We start from the raw sequence: 27,256 nt of genomic DNA on the forward strand, positions 1-27,256 counted from the left end.
GTGCACCTAGTGTCCAGCCAAGGAGATCTGCCATTTGGAAAGTCCTCCGTAGCATTCCTAATTTCAACTGCTGGTATCTCATTTCAAGTTTGACTTTTTTTTTTATTTTAGTAATCTGCAGGATATTTTTAGGTTTTCCAAAACTGTATATGTTGTAACAGAGTTCCTGAAGGTGAAGAAAGCTTTTTCACAGAACTTTAAAATGTATCTTACCTCTTTTTGATCAGTTGCTTTATTTTTCTTCTATTCCATTTGCAAATATAATGATTGGGGCATTAGTTGAATGACATATTTTGAAAGTTTACAAATGGGATTAAAGGGTGCATTTTTAGCTATATTGTGCAACAACTGACATATGTATGTTCCTTTATAGGGGGTAACGGAATATATGTCACACTTCTACTATATGATAAATGGAGCCTTTCAATTTTAAAAGCTCCTAATCAGTTTGTTACTTTGATTCATGCATATAGGCTTTTACAAATATCAGAGGGCAAAGTTAAGGTAATGGGGTATTTTAAAATAGGATAGGATGACATGAAAGGATTATGTAAATAGGGAAATTATTGTACAACACTAACTTTACAATTTCTTCTCTCCCCCCCACCAAAAAACAACAAACAAGCAAAAAACATCCAAGGGAAAATAATTATCCTGGGATGGCATCTAAGGGTACACGGGGCTCATTCTGCAGAGCTAAAAATAGCAGCGTAAAGATTCAGGCCCAGACATTGAAACCTGGTGAGTGAGGAGGGTCTCAGAGCCTGGGCTCCAGCCTGAGTATCTCCACTGCTATTTTTAGCCTGCAAGCCCCAGTCAGTTGACACAGGCTCTGAGACTTGCTGCTGCAGGTCTTTTTTTTTGCTGTGTAGACATACCCTGAAATCTCAGAGATTGGCTTATTTTTGGGGAAGTTACGGTGGAAGGGTTTGGAGACACATCAAATATAGCATTATAATGGTCAGCTACACAGCAGCTGCCAATGCTCCATAATATAACACTATTTTTCAACCAATACCACTAATTGCAAGCCCATCCACAATCAAAATAAAGCAACTGCTTAATTCACAGATCAGAAAAACATTCTGGTTGGCAGATCATCTACAGTGCAATAAATTACTTTGTGGCTAGATTGTGTTAACATTCACATGGTGGAAGACATGTGTAGTAGCTTAGTTCCAGCCCTTTGTTACATTTAACAATAAAATGTAGCAAAGGAAAGCACTCAGCAAGTTTATATTTATTTTTTGTCTCTTTGTAAGTCTTTGCTTTGTTTCAATTTGGCATTTGGGGGAAAGAAAAAAACATTGAGCATAAACGAATTCTTCCCATTCTGCAAGGAACAAAATAAGTCTCCGACACTGACCTTTTGATGACTGTATCCTCAGGAGAATGTTAGTTATTACTGCTTTTTTCTCCCTGACAGTGGATGTTAGATATTCATGGTCCAAAAGTTCAAGAAACAGACGCAATTCAACTATTAATTCTTCCATAGCTGAAAAAAACAACAAGAATTAACTTTTCTAAACATGTAAACTTGATTTAGAAAGGCCAGTGAATTCTCTTAATTAAAGAGAAGGCTATTACTTGTCTTTTTTTTTTTTTTTTTTTAAATCTGTACTCTCCCCACCAATACCCATACATATGCTAAAGGTATGTCTACACTACACAGACTATACACGCCCAGCTAGGTCATCATAGCTTTGCCCAGCATAATTGCATAGTATAAAGGTGACCCACCCTGATGGAAGGGAATTTTCCATCAGTGCAGAAGCACAAACTCAACGAGTGACAGTAGTTACACTGACAGAGCATTCTTCCTTTGACACAGCTGCTTCTACTCTATTGACCTGTCTACAAGTCTGCCAAACTTTTAATGTAGACCAGGCCTAAAACTATCTGGAAACATATTGCATTAATTAGGCAAACTACAAAAACTAGCCCACAATGTCACCAATCCCACCATTAGTCAGTCTCTGGTGAACCACCCTGCTCACCCTCCCTCATAAATGTCAGAAGTTTTAAAAAAAAAATTTATTTATTTTTTAAATTCAGCCAGGTTAGCAAAAAAATTCTCTCTTTCTTTTTGGTGTCATTTAAAATGGAAAAGGTTTTGACAAAAATTTCTAAATGCATTGACATTTTCAAATTTTTTTCATTTTGGAATTCTGGGGAAAATCCCTCTCTCTCTTTAAACATTCCATCTAGTGAAAAAACAACGGAGGGGATTTTAAAACAAATTTTTAAAAAAGGGAATGAGTCCCCTAAAAAAAATCAAAAAGAATTTTGTCAAATATGAAAAATTTTATTACCCCCACAAAAAAATAGGAGTCTCCCCCCTGCATTTTTCATTAAATATTCCTCCCTCCCTCTTTTTTTTTTTTTTTTTGGATCAGCTCTCGTTAGCACATGTAAAAATATATAAAGTGGATCTAGCTACTCAGCCCCCAAACTAAGCAGTTCCACACACACAGATGAGAAAGCTCACAGATCCAAAGGTCCCAGTGGGAGGTGGTTTTTCCACACAAGCCCCATGTAGGTGTCTGCATAGATTGCAAAGCCAGTACCAGGACCACATCATTTGTCCCTGTTGTCTATGCTCAGTGCTAGCCTAGAGTTTTGAGTATTACAGAGTAGGCTGATTCTGTAGGCATCTTCATCCTAGCAAAGAATTCTCTCTGAGGGTATCTAATAAACCAGGAACAGGGTGACGCTACAAAGGCTTGTGGAGTTTACGGGAATGCAATCATACAAACTCTATCTGATAACTGAAGTAGTAACAGTAAGACTCTGCCTCTGGAAAGGCTGGATGTTGTGTGGAAGAAAGTCTTTCTATTATTATTAGCAGTAGTATCAGGGTATGCTGAGGCATTTTGGTCATGGACCAGGACCCCAATGTGCTAGGTTTGTATGGAACAGGTAGGAAACTTTAGTCCACATACCAAAGAATTGTAGATTTCTCAAAAATGAGTAAAGAAAAATACACATGGTTTTAAGGAATATTTGTTTGGCTATCAGATATACAAGGGTACAAGACTTCTGAGAAAAACATTATTAATGTGCTGTACCTGGTCAGGATTTAAAACAAAATACAAAACAAAAAAAATTCTTCTTTATTTTACCCCTGGAAAGAATGAAGCAGAAATCCACTTCCTTACCTACTTTGCTCCTTTCTTACCTATCCTCCCATCATATCCACACGTTTGTTTTCTAATACAATATTTCCATAAAGCCAGTTCCTACAGCTGAGTGAAACAAGTGACTGATCTAACCAGCCATATCACTACCAGTGCATATATCACAGCTTGCTGAACAGTGCACATTGGTTCTTCACTTGCGAATGCTTGAACACCTTATCTTTAGAAGTGGCCCTCTTTTTTCAACATAGGACTTCTCTGAGCTCATTTTTAATTCTGTCATATTTACAGCTTTGAATATTTTTATTCATTAAATGACATATTTCCACAGTCCATGACTGAATTATGCAATACCAATAACATATTTAAAACAAAAATTCTTGCAATTTGATATTTAATGCCAGAGTGAAGTATTACTGTGAAACAACTGTGAGCTGGAAGAGCACTCTGGTTAATAGTCTCTAACTGAGAAATGCCCAGCATCCCACTGTATCTGGTCTCACCACTGGCTCTCTGTACCATATCTCTAAGCACTGCTTCAGTCATGATTTCCTCCCCCCCCCCTTTTTAACTGCAATGTTTACCAAGCTCATGTGTATAACTGTGACCATGTGTTTTGCTCTAGTGGCTGAAGGGAAACATGCGAACAATGCACAATCACACAAAAAAGTCAAAGTAATTTACACTAGTAGAAATCTGCTCCTTTATTTTCTACCTCTTCTGGTTTTATGTTTCCTTTGTGATGGATCCTGGCTTATGCTGTTCTACCTTCTTAGTTACTCCCATCGCTACAGATCTGAGCAGCTCAAAATCTTTAATTTCTTTATTTTCATAACACCCTTGGCAAGGTAGGGAAGTACTCTCCATCCCCATTTACAGATGGGGAACTGAGGCACGGAGAAGCTAAGGTCACACAGAAAGGTCTAGGGCAGAGCAGGGAATTGAACTCAGATATCCCAAGTTCCAGGCTAGTTTCCTAATGATTGGACCCTTCCATCCTCTCTCATTGCCCTGGTAACGTACAGAAACTGGGGAAGAAAGTTACTCCAGAGGTTTCTCTCATCATAAAATGATAATTAAAACATAAACTGGGTAAACGGACAGAACATGGGTCTGACTGGAAAAAAAACCAAACAAATGAGTAGAGAAGGGGTTTCTCTGTTCTCACGCCTCAGTTACCAGGCCCTCCTTCCCAGCATCCATCACTGAACAGGCCTTTCGGAAGGGCTTTCTATATTTCTATGATGGTTATAAAATGTATTTAACACTTGACAACAAAAGCATTTGGGTGAAAACTAAGTACTACTAATGGATTTTATTTTGTGGTGGGATTGATATTAAATTAATCAATTATAGTAATTTATCATTTGATTCATTTTGTCATTGCTGTTTAATATACAAGTGTTAGAACAGGTACTTTACAGCAATGTTCTACTTTTAAACACTTCTAAAACAAATTGTGCACATTGACTGTGGGGCAGAGGCGGCAGCAAACATTGTCACCTTCCCCATGATCTGCTCCTTATCCCCTTAATCTGCCCAATCCCCTTGCCCTCGTACACACAGCCTGCTACTGCTTCTCTCCATTGTCCTCTGCCAGCATGCACATGCTATGCTTCCACGCTATCCTCTCTCCCCATGCTCTCCCTTCTTCCACCATGCATACTGCCTGCTCCCACTTTCTCAGGCCACGTGCATTCTGGCAAAGGAAGCTGTTTGTCCCCGAACTGCTGGAAGAAGGGAGGAGGAGAAGGAGAAAAGTATTACTCTGCCCATCTTCTCAGTTGTTGAGAACTGGGAGGCTCTCTAATTTCCAGACAGATTTTGGAAGGGTGAAGCCCCTCTTATCCTCTGCCCTTCAAATAGTGATTGCTCCAAGCAAATCCCGTCACCGATCTCAGCCCTGTGTAACCAGGCAAGGAAGAGGGAAGGAATGGAAGTTACTTCTGTTTTCTCTACTCACTTTGAGGGAGTGTATCCCACAGAACTCATGGCAACTCTTCTGATTCTCTCTGATCCAACTGTGTTTTGAGGGAGACAGACTAGAGGCTTAAATGCTTCCAGTCTTGGTACATCAGTTCTGCCTGTCAGATGCAGGCAGAACGGTTCCTTTAATTAGCACTGGGCTGGCTCTCCCTATCAGAACACAACATTGATCAGAGAGTTAAGGTATTGTGGGCCCTTTCCTGGTTCCACTGAATTCAAGTTATACCATTGACTTCAGTGCAAGCAGGATCAGGACTCTACAGCATAGCTGATATACTGCAGACAAACTGAGGGGGAAACATGTTGGCTCAGTATCCCTACCGGTACTAACCCCATCTAAGACCGGAAGCTAGAATACTACGAAATCCATCCATAATTCTGGCTTGTGAAGCGATTATACAGAGAAAGAGCTTTATGCAGCTACAAAGCTTTCTGTTTATTCTACCCTCAACAAATCAAATCCTCAAATCCACTCAAATCAGTGGTCGGACAGATACCACTGTTCTGAAACAGCAACAAGCTAGAGAAGCAGTTTGTATAAGGACACAGAAAAAATTAATCATAAACAGAGTTAAGATTATACATGTGCAAATGCAAATCCCTTCAGAAAGACACTATTCATCTACTTAAAGACACTTATCTGCCCCATCCAAATTTTCTACTACTTGGCATGTGTTCACTTCAGCTGAGTTGTACAGCTACTTTTAAGTTAATTGTGCATACTTTCAAAATGCATATTCCACTGTGGTTTTTAGAAAGGCTTTTAACAAGGGTAGCAAAAAATGATAAAATATGCCCAAGCCCCCTCAAAAATCTGCTCATGACAAGAACCTAAAAGGTATGGTCTATCTCAGCGGTTCTCAACCTTCTTCTCCCCCCCCCAGTACCACTTGACCTGACTGTACCTGACCCAAATACCACTAGGGGAAAAAAAGGGGGGGACGGGACTTTCCAACCCTATCCCAAACAGTGCTGCAGGCCACCACAGCTGGTCTGCAAGTTTATCAGTAACATGAAGGTGCTCCAAATGTCAGGATCAGAAATGAGAACTCAGAAAGGGGATCAATGATTGTGTAAAACCTTTTAATATTACTTTATAAAATACTGCAGACCCTTACATGATAAACAGTACATTAAAATCAAATCCCTTAGCACCATTATACTGTAAGTAGTATTAGCCCCACCCTAGAGCTGGAGGGAGGATAGTCTTAGTGACCTGCGGCATGAAGTGATCTGGGTTCTGTTCCTTGATCTTCCACAGTCTTCCTGTGTGACAGTGGGCAAGCCATTTAGTGTGTGCATGCCTCAGTTCATCTTTTGTAACATAGGGATAATGCTCACCCCATCTAAAGGGGGTACTGGAGGATAAATTCCTTAAATGTTTGAGGTACTCAGATACTAAGGAGACGAATGTCACAGAAAAGCATTTGAAAGATGGATAAACTGAGGGAAGAGAGGATAAATGACTTGTTCAATTGACCTGTTATGCCATGTGGTACAAGACTACTAAGCTAAGTTTCTTAAAATAGAGCAAACTTTCAGAATGCAGGTCTGACTTGTTTCTCCATCCCTTTAAACTTTAAAGGGAATTGGACTGATTTTACAGTAAATAATATAAAAAGCTGTATAAGATCTTAAATACAACAGAATAACTTGCTAAACTTAAAAATTGTTATAAAATATTTCAGAAACAATGTTTCTGAATTTCTCCTGACTTTTCTGCCAGGATCTGAATTTACAGCTCAGTGTTTCTTCTGCAGGAGTTAAAGGCATCACAAATGCTTAAGGAAATGTGTGGAATGTAGCTCCCTACTACTCTTCTTGAAATGTATGCAATGCTATCAAATCTTGAAGAAGCAGCAGAGAACCATGAACTCCATTCCCAGCTGGTAAAAGCTACAATTACATTCTTTTAATGATTTAACTCCTTAAACATGGCATGTAGATAGCACTCTGATGGGTATAGTAGAACCTCAGAGTTATGAACACCAGAGTTACGAACTGACCAGTCAACCACACACCTCATGTGGAACCAGAAGTACACAATCAGGCAGCCGGAGAGAGGAAAAAAAGCAAACACAGTACAGTACTGTGTTAAATGTAAACTACTAAAAAATTAAGGGAAAGCAGCATTTTTCTTCTGCACAGTAGTGTTTCAAAGCTGTATTAAGTTAATGTTCAGTTGTAAACTTTTGAAAGAACAATCATAACAACATTTTGTTCAGAGTTACGAACATTTCAGAGTTACGAACAACCTCCATCCCCGAGGTGTTGGTAACTGAGGTTCTACTGTACTTTTGAAGCACTTTGAACAAGGAGCTTAGATGCATCTTTTAAAACCACCAACCAACACTTTCATGAAATGTGCAAGTGACCAAGCACAACCCAGCCTTCCCGTTGTCACTTCTTGGCCTATTTTCTGACTTCAAGAATCTTTTCTTTTCCTTCATAGAGATTTAGTGGTTCACACACAAAAAGAACTGGGATTGACTAATAGGAAACACACAGAATAAGTTTTTTCAATAAGCAATCATGACCTTTGAAATGGAGACTAAAATAAACAAACAACAACAACAACAATAAATAATAATAATGGAAAAGTAATGCAAGTCCCAAAAGAAAAGCATACTACTATAGTGAAAGATCACCGTTGGAAATCTTTAATCACCACAAAATACTAAAAATAATCTCTCAAAAAGGGGCCGATTTACTTGACAGCTCTGGCCATGGGTACCCTGCCAATGGAAATACTTGTAAATGGACAAGGCAAAGTGGAGGACATGGGTGTTAATTACAAACAGTAAGCAAATTTCAGCTAGATTGAGTAGTGAAATCCCATTCCATTTTTATTGAGTAGAGAAGGACGTCTCATTAATTAGAGTTATAGATCCCTAACGTGCTGTTGAACTTGCCATGCACAAATCAAAAACAATGACACATCCAGAAGGGTTTCCAGTTTTCGCATTCAAAGTTTTTGACTTTTTCAAATGACAGCACATAAAACATACACTCAACTCACAAGCCAGAAAAGGAAGAAAGCAAGGTAAAAATCATCATAGAAAGACAATTATATAGTGCCGCAATTTTTGTACCAAACCAAAATTAATTGGAATTGAAAGAATTTAATGATGCAATTACTCCAAATAAATGTTTTTAAAAATTTGAAATTTTCATTGCAAATTGATTTAAAAATTCCTAGGAACGATGCCATATAGCATACATGATCTCCCGAGTTTTTTTAAACCAGAAGCAAAATTACAAGAATGTTCAGATTGTTTTTGTTCACTCAGGGTAATTCCAGTATTCCTTAACTTGCCCCACCACAAATATGACCCTAAAGTGTTTTCTGGTTTGTTACTATCTCCTGAAGAATAGTTATCACAAAAGAAAAAGAAAGTAAAACAAAACTTTATCACAAAAAGTATTTTCTCTATGTTTACTGCACTGAGTTGTAGAATACAAAGATAACAGCATGATGCAAGGTGAAAGTACTATCATGCATTATTAGCCTGGCCTACACCAAAAACTTAGACTGACCTAGCTATGCTAGCTCAGGGCTGTGAAAATGTCACACCCTGAACACCAGAGTTAGGTTGACTTAACACTCAATGTACATGAAGCTAGATCAATTCTTCTGTCAACCTAGCTAGTGCCTCTCAGAGAGATGGATTACCTACATCAACAAAAAAAACCATCTATACTATGGCACTACAGTGGCACAGCAGCAGTGCCATAATCGTGCCTCTGTAGCAGCTGTTTATTATAAGGATAGAATTGTTTATTATAAAATAAAGGGTTTATTGGTTAAGCAAACCCCTAGAATCATCACTGTCTCGCTTAACCCCCCGTATCCCAAACCGAACCTATCAGAGTTTTTCTCTCCGTTTCCACAAACCTAGCTAGTGCCTCTCAGAGAGATGTAGTGTACACATATTCTAAGTATATAATGGCTTTCACTGTAGCAGAAAATTGAATTTGGGTTGAATTCCAAAAAGACGGTTATTAACCTTCTGTAACTGTTGTTCTTTGAGATATGTTGTTCATGTACATTCCATGAAGATGTGTGCATGTTGGGTGCACACTCACTGGAAAATTTTCCCCTTCTGGTATCCGTAGGGTCGGCTCTGGAGCCCCTTGGAGTCACACCTTCATGGCGCCCTATATAGGGCCCTGCCAACCCCCCCACCTCTTCAGTTCCTTCTTGCCAGCTGGACTCCAACAGAGGGCTAGGCGGGTGGGTCTTGGAATGGACATGAGCAACACATCTAGAAGAACAACAGTTACAGAAAGTTAGTAACCGTCTTTTCTTCTTTGAGTGCTTGCTCATGTCAATTCCAATTCCAAGTAGGTGATTCCCAAGCAGATCGGTTGGAGGACGGGTCGGAGTTTAATGACCTGCAGATTGCAGCACCACTCTACCAAAAGCCGCATCAGCTATGACTTGCTGAGTGATGGTGTAGTGTGCCGCAAAAGTGTGGATAAATGACCATGTTTCAGTTCTACAAATGTCCTGGATCGGGACCTGAGCGAGGAATGCTGTCGAGGATGTGGAGTGCCTTGCGGAGTGAGCTGTCAGTACTGGGGCTGGTATTTTTGCCAAGTCATAACATGTCCTAATGCACAATATGATCCAGGACGAGATTCTTTGTGATGGAATCAGAAGGCCTTTCATCCTGTCTGCCACTGCTAAGAAGAGCGGTCTCATTTTCCTAAAGGGTCTAGTCCTTTCAATATAGAAGGCCAGAGTCCATCTAACATCCAGTGTCTGTAGCCTCTGCTGTCAGCTTTTGGGTAGAAAACCAGAAGGAATATGTCCTAGTTTGAGTGGAACTGTGACACTGTCTTCGGGAAGAAGGCCGAGTGAGGGCATAACCAAACCTTATCTTTGAAGAAGGCCACATAAGGAGGCTCAGATGTAAGGGCCTTAAGCTCTAAAACTCTTCTAGCCAAAGCAATGGCCACCAGGAAGGCTACCTTCCATGACAGGTAGAGAAGTGAACATGTCACTAGAAGTTCGAACAGAGGATTCATCACTGTTGTTAGTATCAGGTTAAGATTCCATTGGGGAATCAGCTGATGAGTCTGAGCGTATAACCTGTCTAGACCCTTGAGGAAATGCCCTACCATGGGATTGGTGAAGACCGAGTGGCCTGCCACCCAAAGGTGAAAAGCTGAGACTGCGGGCAGGTGGACCTTAATTGATGATACTGAAAACCCCTGTTGCTTGAGACATAACACGTAGTCCAAGATAAGAGATATAGATGATAGTATGGGTGGAGTAGCTTTCTGCATTGACCAGATGGAGAATCTCTTACACTTGACCAGGCAAGTGGTCCTAATAGGTTTCCTGCTGCCAAGGAGGACCTCTCTGACCGCTTCTGAACATTCTAGCTCCAGAGAGTTCAGCCATGAAGCTTCCACGCTGTGAGATTGAGAAACTCTAGGTTGTGTTGGCAAAGATGGCTGTGATCCTGACTGATCAAGTCCAGCACCAGCGGCAGACTGACAGGCTGTGATTCTGGAAGGAGCAGAACTGGGTGCATTTCCTGTTGTATTTTGTTGCAAACAAGTCTACGTGGGGTAGACATCTTCCCCACCTCTGGAATATACCGTTGGCTACATCCAGGTGGAGAGACCTTTGATGGGTCCCCCCAAGGCATCTGAGACAGGTGGTATGGGGATTGTTCCCGGGCATGGGCTCTTTGCAAGCCCCACACAATTTAAAACTTGGGGAATAAGGCATGCCCGGGCCCCGGGGGAAAAAAAGGGGGAGTCCCAATGGGGTCCTATCTAACTAAACTAACTACTAATCTACAACTAATTGAGAATATTAACTATTTACAGGTAACAAATCAGAAACACTATAGAAGGGGATGCTTTTAGAGCAAGAGCAGATTGATGTTGTCACGACTGTCACAGGCGATAAGAAGGTACTGAAGAGCTGGGGGGTGGGGGGTGTTGGCAGGGCCCTATATAGGGCTCCATGAAGACACGACACAAGGGGCCTCCAGAGCCCACCCTACGGATATAACTAGGGGGAAAACCTTCTGGTGACTGTGCATATGGTGCGCACACACCTACTTTGAACTGACATGAGCAAGTACTCGAAGAAGAATTACATTATAAGGGCCCTTGTTCAGTTGCTCAATATTGCTGAGTAAATTTTCTTTGGAGTTGAAAGTTTTCATAATTGATCTCCTCACACATATGATTCATAGATTTTAAGACCACAAGGGATCTTTGGATCATCTAGTCTGATCTCTTGTACAACACAGGTCATAGAATTTCATCTAGTTACTCCTATGTTAAGCCCAATTACTTGTTTTTGATTAAAGCACATCTCCGAGAAGGTTAAATCAGTTTTGCCTATTTGTGTCCTATTTGGATAAGGGGAAAAAAAAAATCAAACTGTGATAAAAAATGTGTGCGCGCACAAAACTCAACCATTTTTTAATCATTTTATTTAGATTGATCTTAATTTGTAGATGTCAGTGGGAGCTAAGAAACAAATAAAACTTGACGAAAACTGCTAGTGGTTTTTAAGAAGTTTTGAACGTTTAATGATGGCCAGATTAAATTTCTATTTATTTTCCATGCTAGAAAAGGTTTGGAAGAGTAGGCTGTCTCAAAATGTGTCCCCTCTCAAACTACTGAGCTATTTCAAAATCTCATTATCTTAAACTCTGGATTGTTTAATTTTATATGTTTATATTTAAATTCCTAAACTGATTTTACTCAAACATGGCTGGTTTTATAGATCTAATTAAGAACAAGTTTTCAAGCCAAATATGAAGGGTATATATCATGATTTAGTGTATTTACATGCATATGAAGTTCCAATTTGCGTACTATCTAATTAAGGATATACAGAGAGACATATTTTAAGATACAACAAGGAATAAGAGTTGAAGTTGAGTTTTCAACCTTCTGCCTTTACCAACTTTTGAGATGTTGCATTTCACAGCCAGAATCTTGACAATGCTAGTTTTTGCATTAAATTACAATGAAATATATACACACTCCCACAATGGTTAAAATAGTTTACACACAGAAAGATGTTTATACTTATATTGCAGTTTGTGTCACATCTTTAAACAAAATGCTCCCCAGTCCACACTACTTGGAATCAATTTACAACATGAATATTTTCTATTCCACAACTCAAGCCTCCATTCCTCATAAGCAGGTAAGAAACTTAGGGCTATAGCCCAAGACAAATGTTTTTAAAAAATACACAGAATAAAAATAATTCTGGCCTTCTGATGGCCACATTTTTGTTTTTAGTCAGTGTAGGCCCAGCATCTAGAAAAACCTGAAACTCTCAGAAAACAAACACGACTAATTCACCAACTGAATTTTCAAATTGGCATTTTATCCTAAAGAAAGGAGCACAAAGAAGCTGCCTGCAAGAACTAGTTTATCAGCAAGACCGGGGTATGAATTAATGTATGCTGCCATGGTACTAAGTCCATTTCTATTGAAATGAGCTCATCATCATAACCATTAAGCTGTGTCAGCTTCTGATCTATTCATGAAAGTGTTTTAAAATTAATGGGGGATGGGGAATCTATGAGGAAAGCATGAGGCTGGGCCTGTGTTTTATATACTCAGTTGTACACCCATTATAATTGCCAGGTGGTCAATGGAAAAAAGTTCCTTCCTGACCATAAGTGGCAATAATCCCCTACAGAAACACATGATTTCTGGAAGCAGGCAATGATAGCAGATGCTGCATTATGAATAATTCTTGCTTTCCCCAATACATAACTTGGAGAAATCTACAGTAATTGAAAACTGTGTCAAGATCCTACTAACAGGAAGACAACCTGTTAATAATAGCTTGGCAAATGGACATTTGTTTCCCTATCTGCCTCCATCTCTTCAAGAGAAGATCTCAAGGGACCCTTTAAAATGCTCGTCTTTGATTTAGCTAGAAAGACTTTTTAAATTTGCCACTAACATGATCTCGCCATCTAAACAGTGTAAATAATGGAGGTGGATAAAAAGAAAGAGGTGGTTGCCTCCTCCTAAGCATTGCCTAATGTCCTAAGAACATTCCTACTGGCATGTCCTACGCTGCAATAAAAAACCCACGGCATGGCCACACCTGGCCATGGGTCAGCTGATTCAGGCTCATGCAGCTCAAGCGCTGGTGCTGAAAATTGCAGTGTACACGTTCAGGCAAAGGGCGAGTGCAGTGGATATTATACTTATGAAGTAAGCAGATTCTCTGGGTCCAAACCTTGAATTGTCACAGGGGCCGAAGGAAAAAAGGTATTAGTTCTATGGGAAGCTGATGTTTGTTGTTCTCTGTATAACACTAAAAGACCACAAACGAGATTGCGGCTCCACTGTACAAATACCTAGTAAGAGACTGTCCCTGCCCCAAAGAACTTAAAATCTAAATATATAAAACAGATACAGAGGGGAGGAAAGGAAGTATTATTGTCCCCATTTTACAGACTGAACCCAGAGGCACAAAGATTGCATGATTTGCTCAAGGTTACACAGAAATTCTGGACGAGACAGGAAATGAACCCAAATCTTTTGAGTCCTGTTCCAATGCCTTAATCAAAAGACAATCCATTTCTCTAGAAGAAACAATTGCAGGTCTACACAATAGAGCCACATCTCATGGGTGTGGAATGAAGATGTGGAACCAGTGTCTGTCCATGTCTGCCAGTGACCATCACGCCTGTTGGGGAAACAGTCAGGAAGGAAGGTGATGTAGGACAAAGTTTCACCACCTTTAGAGGAGAGTGGAAGGGAGCTGAATGTAACTAGGATACTGTTACCTTTATCCTGGATCCCACAAAGCCTGGTTTGACAGCAATTTGTTCCACTGGACACTATGGGTTTCCCACATAGCTACAGCTGGGCAAGAGATAGCTGCTTTCCCAACCCTTATATCCTAGCTTCTCCTTCTTCCCCCCCCCAATTCATCAACTACTTGAACACTGGCCTTTTACAAAGCAGGAGCTGGAAAGAGGAAAAAACAGCAACAAAGAAGAGATATCTAACTCCTACCACATTTACCTATGGCACTATCACCATCCTCCATGCAAACCACCAGCTTAGGGGTATGAGGTCTGATGTGCATCCATCTACTACAGCTAAAGGCAGTAGCCAAGCTACTTTAATACACAAACTTCACAAACTTGCCCGGAGTGCAGAAGTAGAAGCCACCCACCGGGGGTCCTCTAATTCCTTCGTCACAGAGAGCCCCCTAATGTCATAAGATAAAGTGAGAAAGGAAGCAATCCATAAGTAAAGAATGAAGGACTTCAGTACCAGGCAAGCTGGTTGAAAATAGAGCAACAAACAGAATTATCTGAGAAACAGATGAACATGATATGTTGGAGAAGCGTCAACCCAGCTTTTGTAAAATGAAATCATGCCTCACCAATCTACTAGAATTCTTTGAGGGGGTCAACTAGCATGCGGACAAGGGTGATCCAATTGATATAGTATACCTGGAATTTCAGACAGCCTATGACGAGATCCTTCGCCCAAAGCTATTCAGCAAAGTAAGCAGTTATAGGAAAAGAGGTCATCTCATGGATCAGTAACTGATTAAAAGATAGGAAACAAAGGGTAGGAATAAATTATCAGTTTTTACAATCGAGAGAAGTAAATAGGGGGGTCCCCCACGGATCTGTACTGAGACCAGTGCTGTTCAACATATTCATAAATGATATGGAAAACGTAGTAAATATTAAGGTGGCAAAGTTTGCAGATGCTACAAAACTACTCAAGATAGTTAAGTCCAAAGCAGACTGCGAAGAGTTACAAAGGGATCTCACAAAACTGGGTGACTGGACAACAAAATAGGAGATGAAATTCAATGTTGATAACTGCAAAGTAATGCCCCCTTGAAAACATAATCCTAACTATACATATAAGATGATGGGCTCTAAATTAGTTGTTACTACCCAAGAAAGAGGTCTTGGAATCATTGCGGATAGTTCTCTGAAAAAAGGAGAGCTTGGGACAGAGCAGGGCTGGGTGGCGCTTCCTCCCCATTTCCCCGAACATTCCTAGGGGGGCACACCCCACAGATTGAAGACCGCTGGACTAGATGGACCATTGGTCTGACCCAACATGGCCATTTTTATTTCCTTATGACCATCCCAAGGATGAAGTGAGATCCCTCAGCAGGGTACTTTACCCCCAGAATAACATAGGCGAGCTAGAAAATTTAGCAACGATCCTTTATTTCAACCTGGAGCCACCCAGATTGTCACCAATTATCTTTCCAGACAGTATGAAGAGCAGCAGAGGCAAAAGACACGGTCACTACACACTCCTCGTGCCTCACACATATTTATGGTCAGCCTTAATGAGCACCAGGGGATCATTATAGTTACAACCCACAGGTATTCCTCCTTTTTTGTTTCTGCCACTTCAATCTTCAAGGCACTGGCTTGAACAAAGCTAGGTTTCCAAATAAACTATAAGAATTTCTACTGCGCCTGCAGTCAAAACATTAAGGCGATAAAACAGGAAAGCAGATAAGGAATGTTTGGGCAAGAAACAAGTTGCCAAAAATCCTGTTCACTCATCTACGGCTGCATGCCTGACAGACTCATGAGAGCGTAATCCATTAGTACCTGGCACATTTTTTTCTGTTCTTATTTTTTAAGAACAGTTCAGTGTTTTATGCACTGCCACAGATTTTAAAGAGGAAAGTCTGCTTCTAAACAAGTTCACAGAATCAGAAAAATCAAAGAACAAGTGATGAAGAATATTACAATCAATTATTTATTTAACATAATATTAATTGTATAAATTAAACCAGTTATAACAATATGTTGCACAAAAATACAGAAATGTAAAGCATAATCCACTTTTTTGAAGTTTTCCTCTAAATACATATTTTTTGAACAAGAAATGTTTTTTCCTCCCCACATATAAATATACTGCGTGTCTGTACTTTTCAGAGATCTGCCTCCATCTTGAAGTCCAAACTAAATAGAAAGCCCAGACCATGCTTATTTTTCAGTTCACTGTAGGAATTTTTTTCACTTTCCTTTCCAGATGCCACTATTCTTACCAGTGAAGAAATCGGAGTTTCTTACATTGCAGCATCTTAGTTTATTTTGGTTCATATCATCTTGTCACCATGACATTCCAAGTCTTGCTTCATAGCTCATGCACTAACTCAACTCCAGTGTTGCATCAAACCACAGAAGATAAGCAACCACTATAGTACCAGCAAGCAGGCTCAGAGATCATAAATGAAAGGCAAGGTAGTCTGATATGCTACAAAAGGTTGACAGAAATTGTGTGACAGAAGACAAAAGTTCTGCCCCAGACTCTAGATCTCAGTAGCAGATGGTGGCCAGATACACAACTGAGACTCTAGGGTATGGGTAATGCATGCTAAATAAAACAAATTAAAGCATACAGTGCTACCCATAAGCTCATATGGGCCCTGCTTGAGGACGGCCTACTTATCTGTTTTTAAGTCAGGATCTCTTTAAAGTGTGTTATTCAAAGAGCACAAATGTCAGAAAGCAAATTAACTAATTCAATTGAAACACAAACTAATGTAACAATGAGGCAAACATACACAGACTGCAACCAAAGGATTTTTCAATGTATTGTTTCTATTTTTGTACTAAGTAGTCTAATTCTTATAAAAATACCTCAATCATCAGTAGCTAATACTTAAAACCTCTTTTTTACATTCATGAGCATGTATATTTCAACTAGATTATCTTTCATACAAACTAAGAATATTTTGCATTATGTGAATTTGACATTAAAGCTTCTCTAAGTATCTGTCAAGTTTGTTACTAATTTTAAAAGGCAAATAAGATGATAAAACCAGATTACATGGGACCATATCCAAAAGTCCTTCCAACCAGTTTTGACCAAGAAAGAGTGAAACAAAAAAAACCAAGTTAGGACTTCAGGGTCTGAACCATAGTTTGCATCAAGAATGGACAAAGCTCTAGAAAATATAGAGTAGGGAAAAACCTGAACTTGAAAGACTGATTAAATGTATTTCTATCTCCAATTTCCTATCTTCTGTGATATTTGGCAAATCTTATGTTGCCTGGGGTGTCCAATATAGCTGCCAGTATAGCAGAAATTCAAAGCAGAGCCTTTTAAAAAGTTCATAATAAATCCACAAGGGGTTTCAACAAGCCCTCCAAAACAGAAAAGTCTCAAACTATATGAACATTGCACACTAAAAACATTACGAAAGTTGAAAAGTTAAGCATTCAAGAGTTGGGAAATGCCTGAATTTAAGGTTGCCTGGGCAATTTTAATTTGTAGAGCCCAGCAAATCCACAGATATCCACATCCCCAGATGTGGATGCGGATATCCGCTGACCACTTCTTTCAGATTGCAGATCAGATGGCGACCTCCATGACTTCTGTGGCAGAGCTGGTGCAACTGCCAGCCAGGGGCACAACCAAACAACTGATCAGCTGTTAGGTGGGCAGGAGGGGCTGATCGGCTGTTAGGCGGGAGGGTAGGGCTGAACAGTTGTTTGGAGTGGCAGGGGCCCAACAACTGATTGGGGGCTGCTGGCTCCAAAACAGCAGCTGTGAAGACGCGGTTAAATCTAAAAGAGGGAGGATGGATTGCGGGTTGGGTACAAGTTTATTCCAGCGGATGCAGATCCACATATTTGTGTCTGCGCAGGGCTCTATTAATTTGGCCCACTTGTGTATTTGCATTATGGTACAGTATTTAAATTACATGAACTCCATACTTTCTATGAACACATACTTTATTTTCCACAGGAACCCTGCCTCACTCAGTGCTCAGGTTGACCGTGGTTAACTTAATGAGCAGCTATTCAATATTTTGTTTTCTCCTCATTATTCAATGTGCAGCCCATGCTTCATTTACTGCACACTATTCAAACCCTGCTCTGAAGATAGAATCAATTTTCTCATGGGTTTCTCTATGGCACCATATGGTACTATGGCAGTAAGTTAGTGCTTCACAAATATTAATTAATTTATTTTCACACCACCTCTGTAAAACATTATTATCCCCATTTTACAGATGGGGAACTGAGACACAGAAAGATCAAGGATATAAACTTCCACTAATTTTGGGTCTTTTGGATAGCTAGGGCCCAGGTCATTTATGGTTTTACAGATCAAAACCAACATCTTAAAATCAACTCTGAAACCAAGACACAGCCAGTGCAGATCACAGAGAATTGGATTAATATGCTCGTAAGAAGACACATGCAACTTAACAAGTAGGCCTCTGAATTCCGCACCAGCGGCAGTGTCCAGGGGGATTTAAGATGTAGTCCCATGCAGCATGCATTGGGAGTAGCACAACACACACAGAGGGGTCTCCTGGAAGCAAAGCTGCTGCAGTCCCACTGTGTAAGGTAGGGAGCAGGATTCTGGGAAATCAAGCATTACTGGATGTTAGACCCCTCCTCCATAGCCATGCACAAGACTGGAGGCAGAACCACTAAGCGAAACCCACCAGTACCCTACACAGTGACACTCCTCTTACACTGCAGCTTGGAACGATTGCTCCTTACCTACCCCTGCCCTGCCCCTTATTTCACTATAGAGGCTTGATCTACACTTACCTCCGCGATTCGGCAGCAGTCAATGGGAGTTATGCAAAGTATGCAAAGAACTTGCATAACTCCCGTCGACTGCTGTGCTTCTCTTCTGCGCGCCGTCTTTACTGCACTGAGCCGACGGGAACCGTGTTCCTGTCGACGCAGCACTACGCCACTTGCGGGGGTGGATTAATAACGTCGACTTCTGGATCGACTAAGTGGGTCTTCACTGACCGCTCAGTCGATCCAGATAAATCGATAAGTTGCTGCCGTCAGTGTAGACATAGCCTCAGAGTTCCTCTAACATCCAGATCACATACTTGGGATGGGCCCCGAGAAAGAAGACTTATCCCACAGGAGTAACCATGAGCCTGATCTTAATTACAAACAAGAAGTTTATGCATTCCTATAAGTTATCTATTTTAACTTTTAATGAAGCAAGAAAGCAGTAACTGTGATGCTGTTGATTTCAACTCCCACAGTCTGTACAATTAACTTCCTTTACTTTCTTTTTTCTCTCTTCCAACTTATGCACAGCATCACTTGGGAGGGGGGGGGGGGGGGGAAGGGATGATGAGGGCTTGGACTGTGCAACTTACCAAACTTTGCATTAAGATACATTTTACAATATACAGGGAGAACACAAAGGAAGTGAAACAAAGTGAGTGCAGTAACTCAGAGCCCAGCTACTCTTCTCAAATCCTTTATGCTGGGTGCATACCCCATGGCATAAAACTAAGACTTACCAAAAAGTTTAGAAAAACTTTACTTTGCAGGTCCACCGTGCAGGTAGCACAATGGACTGGAGTGGAGTAGGAAACACTGGCAAGATGGATGTAGTGTCAGCGCTCTACGAGGTTTGGGTAGATCCCCAAACCTAGAAACAAGTGCACATCAGATGCAATGTCTAGGCACAATGGCATAATCCAAGAATGGACTGTCATTAACTTTGAATTCCCTGGCCAAATCCTCAAGACTAAAGACTAACCTCTAAAAATTTGCTTACAATTGCAGCTATTTGCTCACACCGAAAAAGCTGATGAACATGTACATTTTGCAAGGGCATTTCAAAAAAAACTTATTGAAAATCTTGGCCTAAGAGTCTAAACTATATTTTGAAATTTCCTACAAAAATAGGACAAATTACAGTTTTGAAAGTGTATGTTATATATTGATTAGAAAAGAAGGGCTCCTTCTGAGACGCTGATGAAATCCTGGCTCCACTGAAGTTAATGGGCATGCTGAAATCCTGGCTCCACTGAGGTCAATGGCAAATGATACTTTATCAAATAAAGGTCATACATAGTAATTTCTATGCCCAACTCTGTGAAGACAGTAAACGATGATACAGAGAGTTTAGATTTTTAAAGAAAAAAAAAGCAATTTCAGCATTTTGTGGCATCTTGCATGCGGGTAAATGAAATAGGAGACATGTTCTGAACCTGCTTTTCAACTGTGTTCTTTACAGTGCAGCGAAGGCAGGACAGAGCATGCCAGTAGCTATTCTCAGAAAAACGTAATGGACAACAACTGCAGTTTTATCTGCAATATGCTCACCTACAAAACTTCTTCAGAAACCTGCACTTTATTTTTCTGTCTGTTGGATTTTTATTATATTGCTTTAAATTATAATATGTAATGTCTGAAGATCTAACCAATTATGCTTTTCCACTTAAAAATTGTAACATGGATCTTGAATATTCAAGTAAGTGCTATATTGCTTTAATTAGTCATATCTACAATGGTGTACTTTGGGTTGGAATCTGTAAACCTTTATGAAGCATAAATATATGTTGCTATATAGTGTGCACAAATTAAGCTTTAATTCACCAAGGCTGAATACAACTTTAGTTTCTGGTTGTCAAAATGCTCTTGAAGAGTACTGGTTTCAAGAGGGAAGAGTTAAGTGAAAAAAATGAACATCCTTAAAAATCTGTTTAAAAACATTTTCAAAAATTACTGCAGACTTTCTGAACATTAATCTTGGAATATGGACTGAAGAAAAAAAAAAAAACCTAACCAACCAAAACCCTACTAAGATATATTCATGCACTATATAGGCAGATTGCAAGTGAACAGTCAAATACTCATCACAACTGCATAAAAAGTGTCATCTTATGAAAATTATTAATTAAATATAATGCTCCAGAACCTCATCTGGTGTAAATCTCCACTGATTTCAATAGCACTAACTTAATTAATACCAGCTGAGAATCTGATCTACTATTTTTATGATATATAGTTGTGATTTGAATTGAGCATCAAGAATGAAAAATTAAATCAAATTTGTCTGAACACTACCATAAAAACACTAGATGTTAATGGAAAAATCATCTCTCTTTCCTACTACTCCATCCACCTCTCCTCCCATGTCTGACTCTGTTCTTTGGGTTCTTGTTTCTTACAATATCAATTTCCAGCCCCATATTCTCCCCTATAAAATCCTACATAAAATCTGCCCACTGTTTTCATTCCCTCCTGTTCCTCTTCGACTCCCTACATTCTATCAATTTCTTTTGCCTTATTATTTTCAGACTGCCTTCTGTCATGCTGCTCAATACGTTTGGAAAGCCTTTTTCTCTGCCAACCATTTTCTCTTCCCTCACGCCTTGAAATACCTTCTTAAACCCATTTCTTTCAGCACTCTCTACAAAAGCATTCTCCATGCTCTTCCTGCTCTAACAGTTGTGCCCTGTCTGATCTTGCATCTGTTTTTCTTACCTACCTTTGGGTTACATCCTGCAAACCTTTTTTCAGTCCCTGCTCACCCATAAATAGCTTCACTGACCTAAAAATCAAGCCAGATTTGAAGAAAATGAATGGTTTATTTTAGTTATTGAGATTTAAAACTTGATAATTTCACTTGTGAGCAAAAGGAGAAACACACACAAATACCTGGACTCTTGTTCATCCCGCCAGAAGAGAAGAACATAGTAATGGGCATGAGAGATATAAGTCAGCTGTCAGGAAACAGTGACCTCATAATTTAACGTCCAGTAGCCTACTGTAATTAATATAGAAACTGACCTGCCAATGTGTTTGCTCCTTGCTTATTTAAAGCTGGTCCTTTCCAATCTTGCAAATTATTCTCCAGTGGTACAATGTTTCATAACACTATAGAAATATGTCCAGAGATAATATCTTTGCAAGAACTAACTGATTTTGAAAATTATACATGCAGCACTCCAACTAAGTGTCATTATATAAAAGAAACATCTTTGTGCTGCAACACACAAGTAAGTATGTGGTATCTTCCTACCTTGTTACATATATACATCACGCTGTGCTCTCATGTAAGTAAACGAGATTCTGAACGCATTCACTAAGATGAATCAATTTAATATTCGTGAAAAATGCCAAAGTGATGGCCCTGGTGAATGAGTCCTCTCTTCATCCACAGAATAATCACAGTACAGGCAGTGTACGATTCCCACCACTGCACTACCTCCATGCCCTATCTTTGACCAATTATGGATGGGAGAGCAGTCTTCATGCTGATTCCATCCTTAGCTTCTTCTGAAACTGTCTGCATGGCTGCCAATTGGTGTCAGCTGAGTTGATAGTTATTGTGAAGGTAAAAAAAAAAATGCCCTGGCCAGCTGTATTCTATGATTGGGAGGACTGCATGCAATTCCCCTTGTCTGTGTCACATTTTTATCAGCGGTGTCAGGGCTCCATGCAGATTAACAAGACCCTCACCAAGAATCACACATGCCACCTGTCTAGTATGTTAGATCGCGGGATCATTTCCTGAACACCATGCTCAATAATGTTTGACAAAAAGTGCTGTGCACGACTGAACAGTTCTTCCTATATTCCCAAATTCCATTAGAGGGGCATTACTGCCAAATACCCTCCCCCTACCAACATCTCAAATGCAAAAATCCCCCCACTTTACTGCTTCTTAAATAAGTGGCTCAGTTTGTAACAAGTTACAATTTTTTGTTCACATGCTTCACTTTTCATGGACCAAAGAATCTCACTGAGGAAGCCTTGACTGCTGGATCTGTTGGTCTCAAGAGTATTATCAGTGTGTCTACTTATATAAAAACCATCCCATGGCATCGTAACATAAACAATACTTGTCATGCCCTCAGCAGTACACACATTAGCATGCACCAGGCTTCTGAAAATAGCCCCAGGACGGACCCAGCTGGTTAGAGTCCTGATAGCAATCAGGACCCTGGTGGTTTAGCTAATCACCAGTCAAATTTATTTCACAAAGGTAAGAGCTATCGATGGCAAACATTCCCTCATCTCACCATCTGCTGCTTCTGCTGCTCACTTGAAAATTAATAAGGCTGTTATCTAAATCAGAAGCTAATGCTACATCTGTCTTCCTTAAAATTACAGATAATTACTAGACTGTGCACATAACTACTCTTGCAGCTAGCAAGAGAGTACAATAGCCTCTAATCTGCCAGGAACATTTCCTTTCCTTAAGGAAAGACTAATGTTTCATCTGTCATTGCAATCCCGGAATTAAATTGAATTGGTTCTTGAGATTTCATTTTTCCCCCCACTCTGCCCACAGAACAACCAAAGAAGAACAACTCAGCTGTACCAAAATTTAAATTTCTTTTGAAGGACATAACAAATGTGCGCCTTTGATACTTAGATATAAAAAAAACTGAGGACTGCCATTGATTGTATAAATGACTTTTACTAACCCAGCTCCTAGTGCCTGGCTCTCACTCTTGGCCATAGGGAAAAATTGAGATTGATTTTTGCCTTTTTAAGATTCATTCTTAACACTTTTCTATTTTCATTTAGCTTGAGCCAGGATTAGAGTAGGTAATGTGAAAGAGAAAACAAAGAAGTCTTAAAGAGCCCTAAAACTCCCCCATGTTAATATTTTCATAGGGTCCTAATTCTGTATTCTTTAATCAGGTAAAACTACCAGAGGTTAAATAGGAATTTTTCCCAAGCAAAGACTACTGCAACATGGCTTAACTTGCACTAGGAAAATTCATTTCACAAACCTTAGGGAAAACAGTCTGAAGTAGAACATTGTAAACTTCTTCCCATTAGGTCCCACCTGAAACACTGTTAAGGGGCACTGTCAGGTTAAAAAAAAAGATCTTATTAAAAAGACTGGATTAATATCTTAAAATATTAAAGAGTTTGAACTTCTCATTATTAAATATTTTCATTTGTTGAAAATCACAATAAAAACATAGTCGTTTCACTTTCTCATCCTCAAATACAATCAAATGTTTACATTTTGGGTTGTAAGCCCCATGGTGAAATGTTTATACCCAAACAAAAACTATAGTCACTGAAGATTTAAAAAAATGCAATGGAAATGTTGCTGTCAACAATGGGATCTCTAATTTAAAAAACTATTTTAAAAGACACATTTTGCTTTAAAATACTTAGTGTCCCGTTAACTGTTAAAGATAAAGTAAGTGAGATGAGATGAAGGCTCCACTGTTCCCTAGATCTTCTCCAGTGTTGTCCTTTTATTTATGACTGGTTATATGGGATACATATTGGCAATAGAATAATGAAAGCTCAACTTAGTCGCACCCTTCTACAATACTAATACTTGCCAGCTAAACAATGCTAGACTGAAGAACAAAAAGAAGACGGATCAGTGAAAGAAAAGGCCTCTATATTTAAGGAGATTTACCATGCAAGAGATGTGTTTTCAAGAAGCAAGACTACCACTGGAGTAGGAGGAAGGGGAGGAAGGAGAGACAGACGGTTAATTTGGAGTCTGTAAACCTTGACGATAACCCTTCAAAGAAAAAATGTCCGTCACTCTAAGCTTACTTGTTTATATGAATGATGCAAACACACATTTGTGGCAAAAGATTTTTCCACGGTTTTTATTTCTAGCTTGCCATGATTGTGCTATTTCTTAATTGTTTGTTAATAGCATGCAAAGTGAACAGATGTAAAATCAAGTCAAGCTCTCCCTTCACTCCAGATGTCAGAGTGATGGAAAATGACAAAAATGGCCAAATCAAGAAATTACAATGGAGACACTGATTCTAGAAATCAACCCTTACACTCTTTAAGAGGAAAGATGAAAAAGTGCAGCAGACATTAATCACACATACTTATGTAATGTTTTACATTTTGAAAGTGTATACAAATGTTAATGGTTTCATCCTTTTAAGGCCCTTTGGAGGAAGGAAAGTATAACTATCCTGTTTTACAGATGTGGAAAGTGAGGCAGACTTGTTAAGGTCAAACTCTTCCACATCTAAGTGCCTAAAGCTGTCTACTAGCTCCTACGGAAATCAATCATAAAATTAGGCTAACCAATCATTAAAATCTGATCATTGAAGGCATCAAAGCACCTGTGGCTCCTTCTGAAAATTGGGCCATTTTAATCTATTTTAATTTTTGGCACCCATGGTTGAAAGTTAGGAGAAGTCATCCTAAGGGACTTAACTGGAAAGAAATAAATTTTTTGTAAAATAAATTTTAAGAAAGCTTCCTTTAGAATATTGAAGGGAATTGTATTTATCTGCTATAAAATTCTGTAAGTTGGTTTAAAAACATACAGAATGTAATAAAGATCTTCTTAAAATAATTATTATAGAACTCTTGATTTAATTCCTGACAAATGTCACTGAACTGTTCCAGGGCCGCACACCAGTGACTCATTGGTAAACCAAAGTAAAAATGCAGCAGATTCTAGCTACTCATGTGCAGTCAGTCATAAAAAAAACACTGCTTCCCATCACAAGAGAGAAGTCAGATGCCAAGAACCACACTGGCAGCTTTCACAGACGATGAAGGGCCACACCTAATTTGAATAAAATGGATTACAGTTCCCTGTATGCCATGTAGGGAAATGTGGAATAATGGGGGAAACAAATCTCAGCACATGACAGTCACAAGGCCACATCTGGCCCACAAAACTATATGCACTGGCTTGCTTACTTAGTGCACGAGTGGAATGCAATTTGTGAGTAACATGACTGAATTTCAAGCCAAGTCAATGATCATCTGTAGCCTGAATTAAATTACTTCAATTTCACTTTTTATTGGGCATACAGTAAGAATAAATAAATACATAAAAATTTTAAGCACTGCCAATATTTTTTTCCCCCGCCACCAATTGAATACTGTTCATGCCAGGGCACATTCTCATCATATGTGGAGGGAGTAAGATGGCTGGCACAATTCTTATTGACATCGAAGATAGTTGCACAAATCATTTCACAGGCACCAGACTGAAAATATATCCCACTATGTCAGCCAAGCCTTTGATTCTGGAACAAGAGTGGTGGGAGAGATTGAATAGAAAGAAAAAGAAAGGAGTTATGAGGCACAACAAATTTTCATGTAAAAATTCCAAAATAAAAGTTCTCAGTTTCACAGGAGAAACTGGTAAAGGATTGGAATGGATGGAAGAGTGTGTGCGGTCTTAAATTGCTTTGTAAGAGACTGGTCCGATATTATGAAAATTCTTAAGCACTTATTTTTCAAAGCACCTCAAACATTAGCCCTCACAAAGTCCTTGCAAGAAGAGCATTATCATCCTAATTTTACAGCCGGGGAAAAACAGAGGCAGAATGTTGCCCCAAGCATTAGAGGCAGTCACTGTCAGACACAGGAGTGGAATTCAAAGGTACCTACTAGTACGCTACCCAACTCCATCCTCTACATCATCCATTTTCTCTTTAAGAAAGAATGACTATCAGATTCCTCAAAAAACAGCTAGCCACTCTATGGACTGATAGCAATGTGGACATCTAACACATTGCTTTTAGTATTTTAATGATAATACCATCTAGCTCTTATATAGTGCTTTTCATTCATAGATCTAAAAGTGCTTTACAAAGGAGGTCAATATCATTATCCCCATTTTACATGTAGAGAAACTGAAAAACAGGGAGTGAAATTGCTTGCCCAAAGTCATCCATCAAAGGAGTTGCAAAGCTACTCAGGACCATAAAAGCCAAGTCCACTAGGCTATGTTGCTTCCATATCAAATGGAGGGACAAATTTACTCTTCTAACCTATTCGGCATCTTTCAGACCCATATGGCTTCTCTCAACACTGATCATCATGGCAGATCTAATATACCCACTTTGAAAAATAAAAGTTTCTCACAGGTTGTCTCCAATCAGCCAGAGACACACGTGATCTGATCTGGAACCAACAAGCAGCTATATTTGTTGCAGCTATACTCACTCTCCTTGTGAGAGTGAGTATCATCGCCTTCATGAAAAAGTCAATGCATCCCCACTCTGCAGTCAAGAAATGGGCCAGACTGGTTTGCCCCAAGAAGGAGGCTTCCAGAACCCCTATCAAGAAAAAGGCACTCAGCTGCAAGACCAATATACTGAAGATCCAGGGGAGTAATAAAATCATCCACTGTAGAACCTCTCTCTTCATTCCATAAATGAATTACCATAGTTCACTAATAAACTATGTCAGAAAAAGAGGAAGACAGAAGACTAGAATGTTGGTGCAAAATCCATTTCAAAATCACACTGACAGCTGCACCAGAATTCTTGCATGTACCATCTACGTGCTTAATGAGTTTCCAAAAAGTGTCAAATTCTCTAAGAAATATGTATAATGAGACATTTGAGTGTCTAGAAACAGTTAATGGGA

The 27,256-nt window shown here is 39.4% G+C and overlaps 1 protein-coding gene across 1 annotated transcript in view; it reads right to left on the reverse strand.

The window, feature by feature from the left end:
- The window catches only part of AFAP1 (actin filament associated protein 1), a 155,747-nt gene that overhangs the window by 88,144 nt on the left and 40,347 nt on the right, over positions 1 to 27,256 (reverse strand). The window contains exon 2 of the mRNA XM_067558865.1: positions 1,367 to 1,495. Within this exon, the coding sequence (XP_067414966.1) occupies positions 1,367 to 1,493 (127 nt within the window). The 5' untranslated portion in view covers positions 1,494 to 1,495. The remainder of the gene's footprint in view (positions 1 to 1,366; positions 1,496 to 27,256) is intronic.

Source organism: Emydura macquarii, unplaced genomic scaffold, assembly GCF_026122565.2.
Source record: "Emydura macquarii macquarii isolate MOO-44397 ecotype Brisbane River unplaced genomic scaffold, CSIRO-AGI_Emac_v2 contig_2199, whole genome shotgun sequence".
Lineage (NCBI taxonomy): Eukaryota > Metazoa > Chordata > Testudines > Chelidae > Emydura > Emydura macquarii.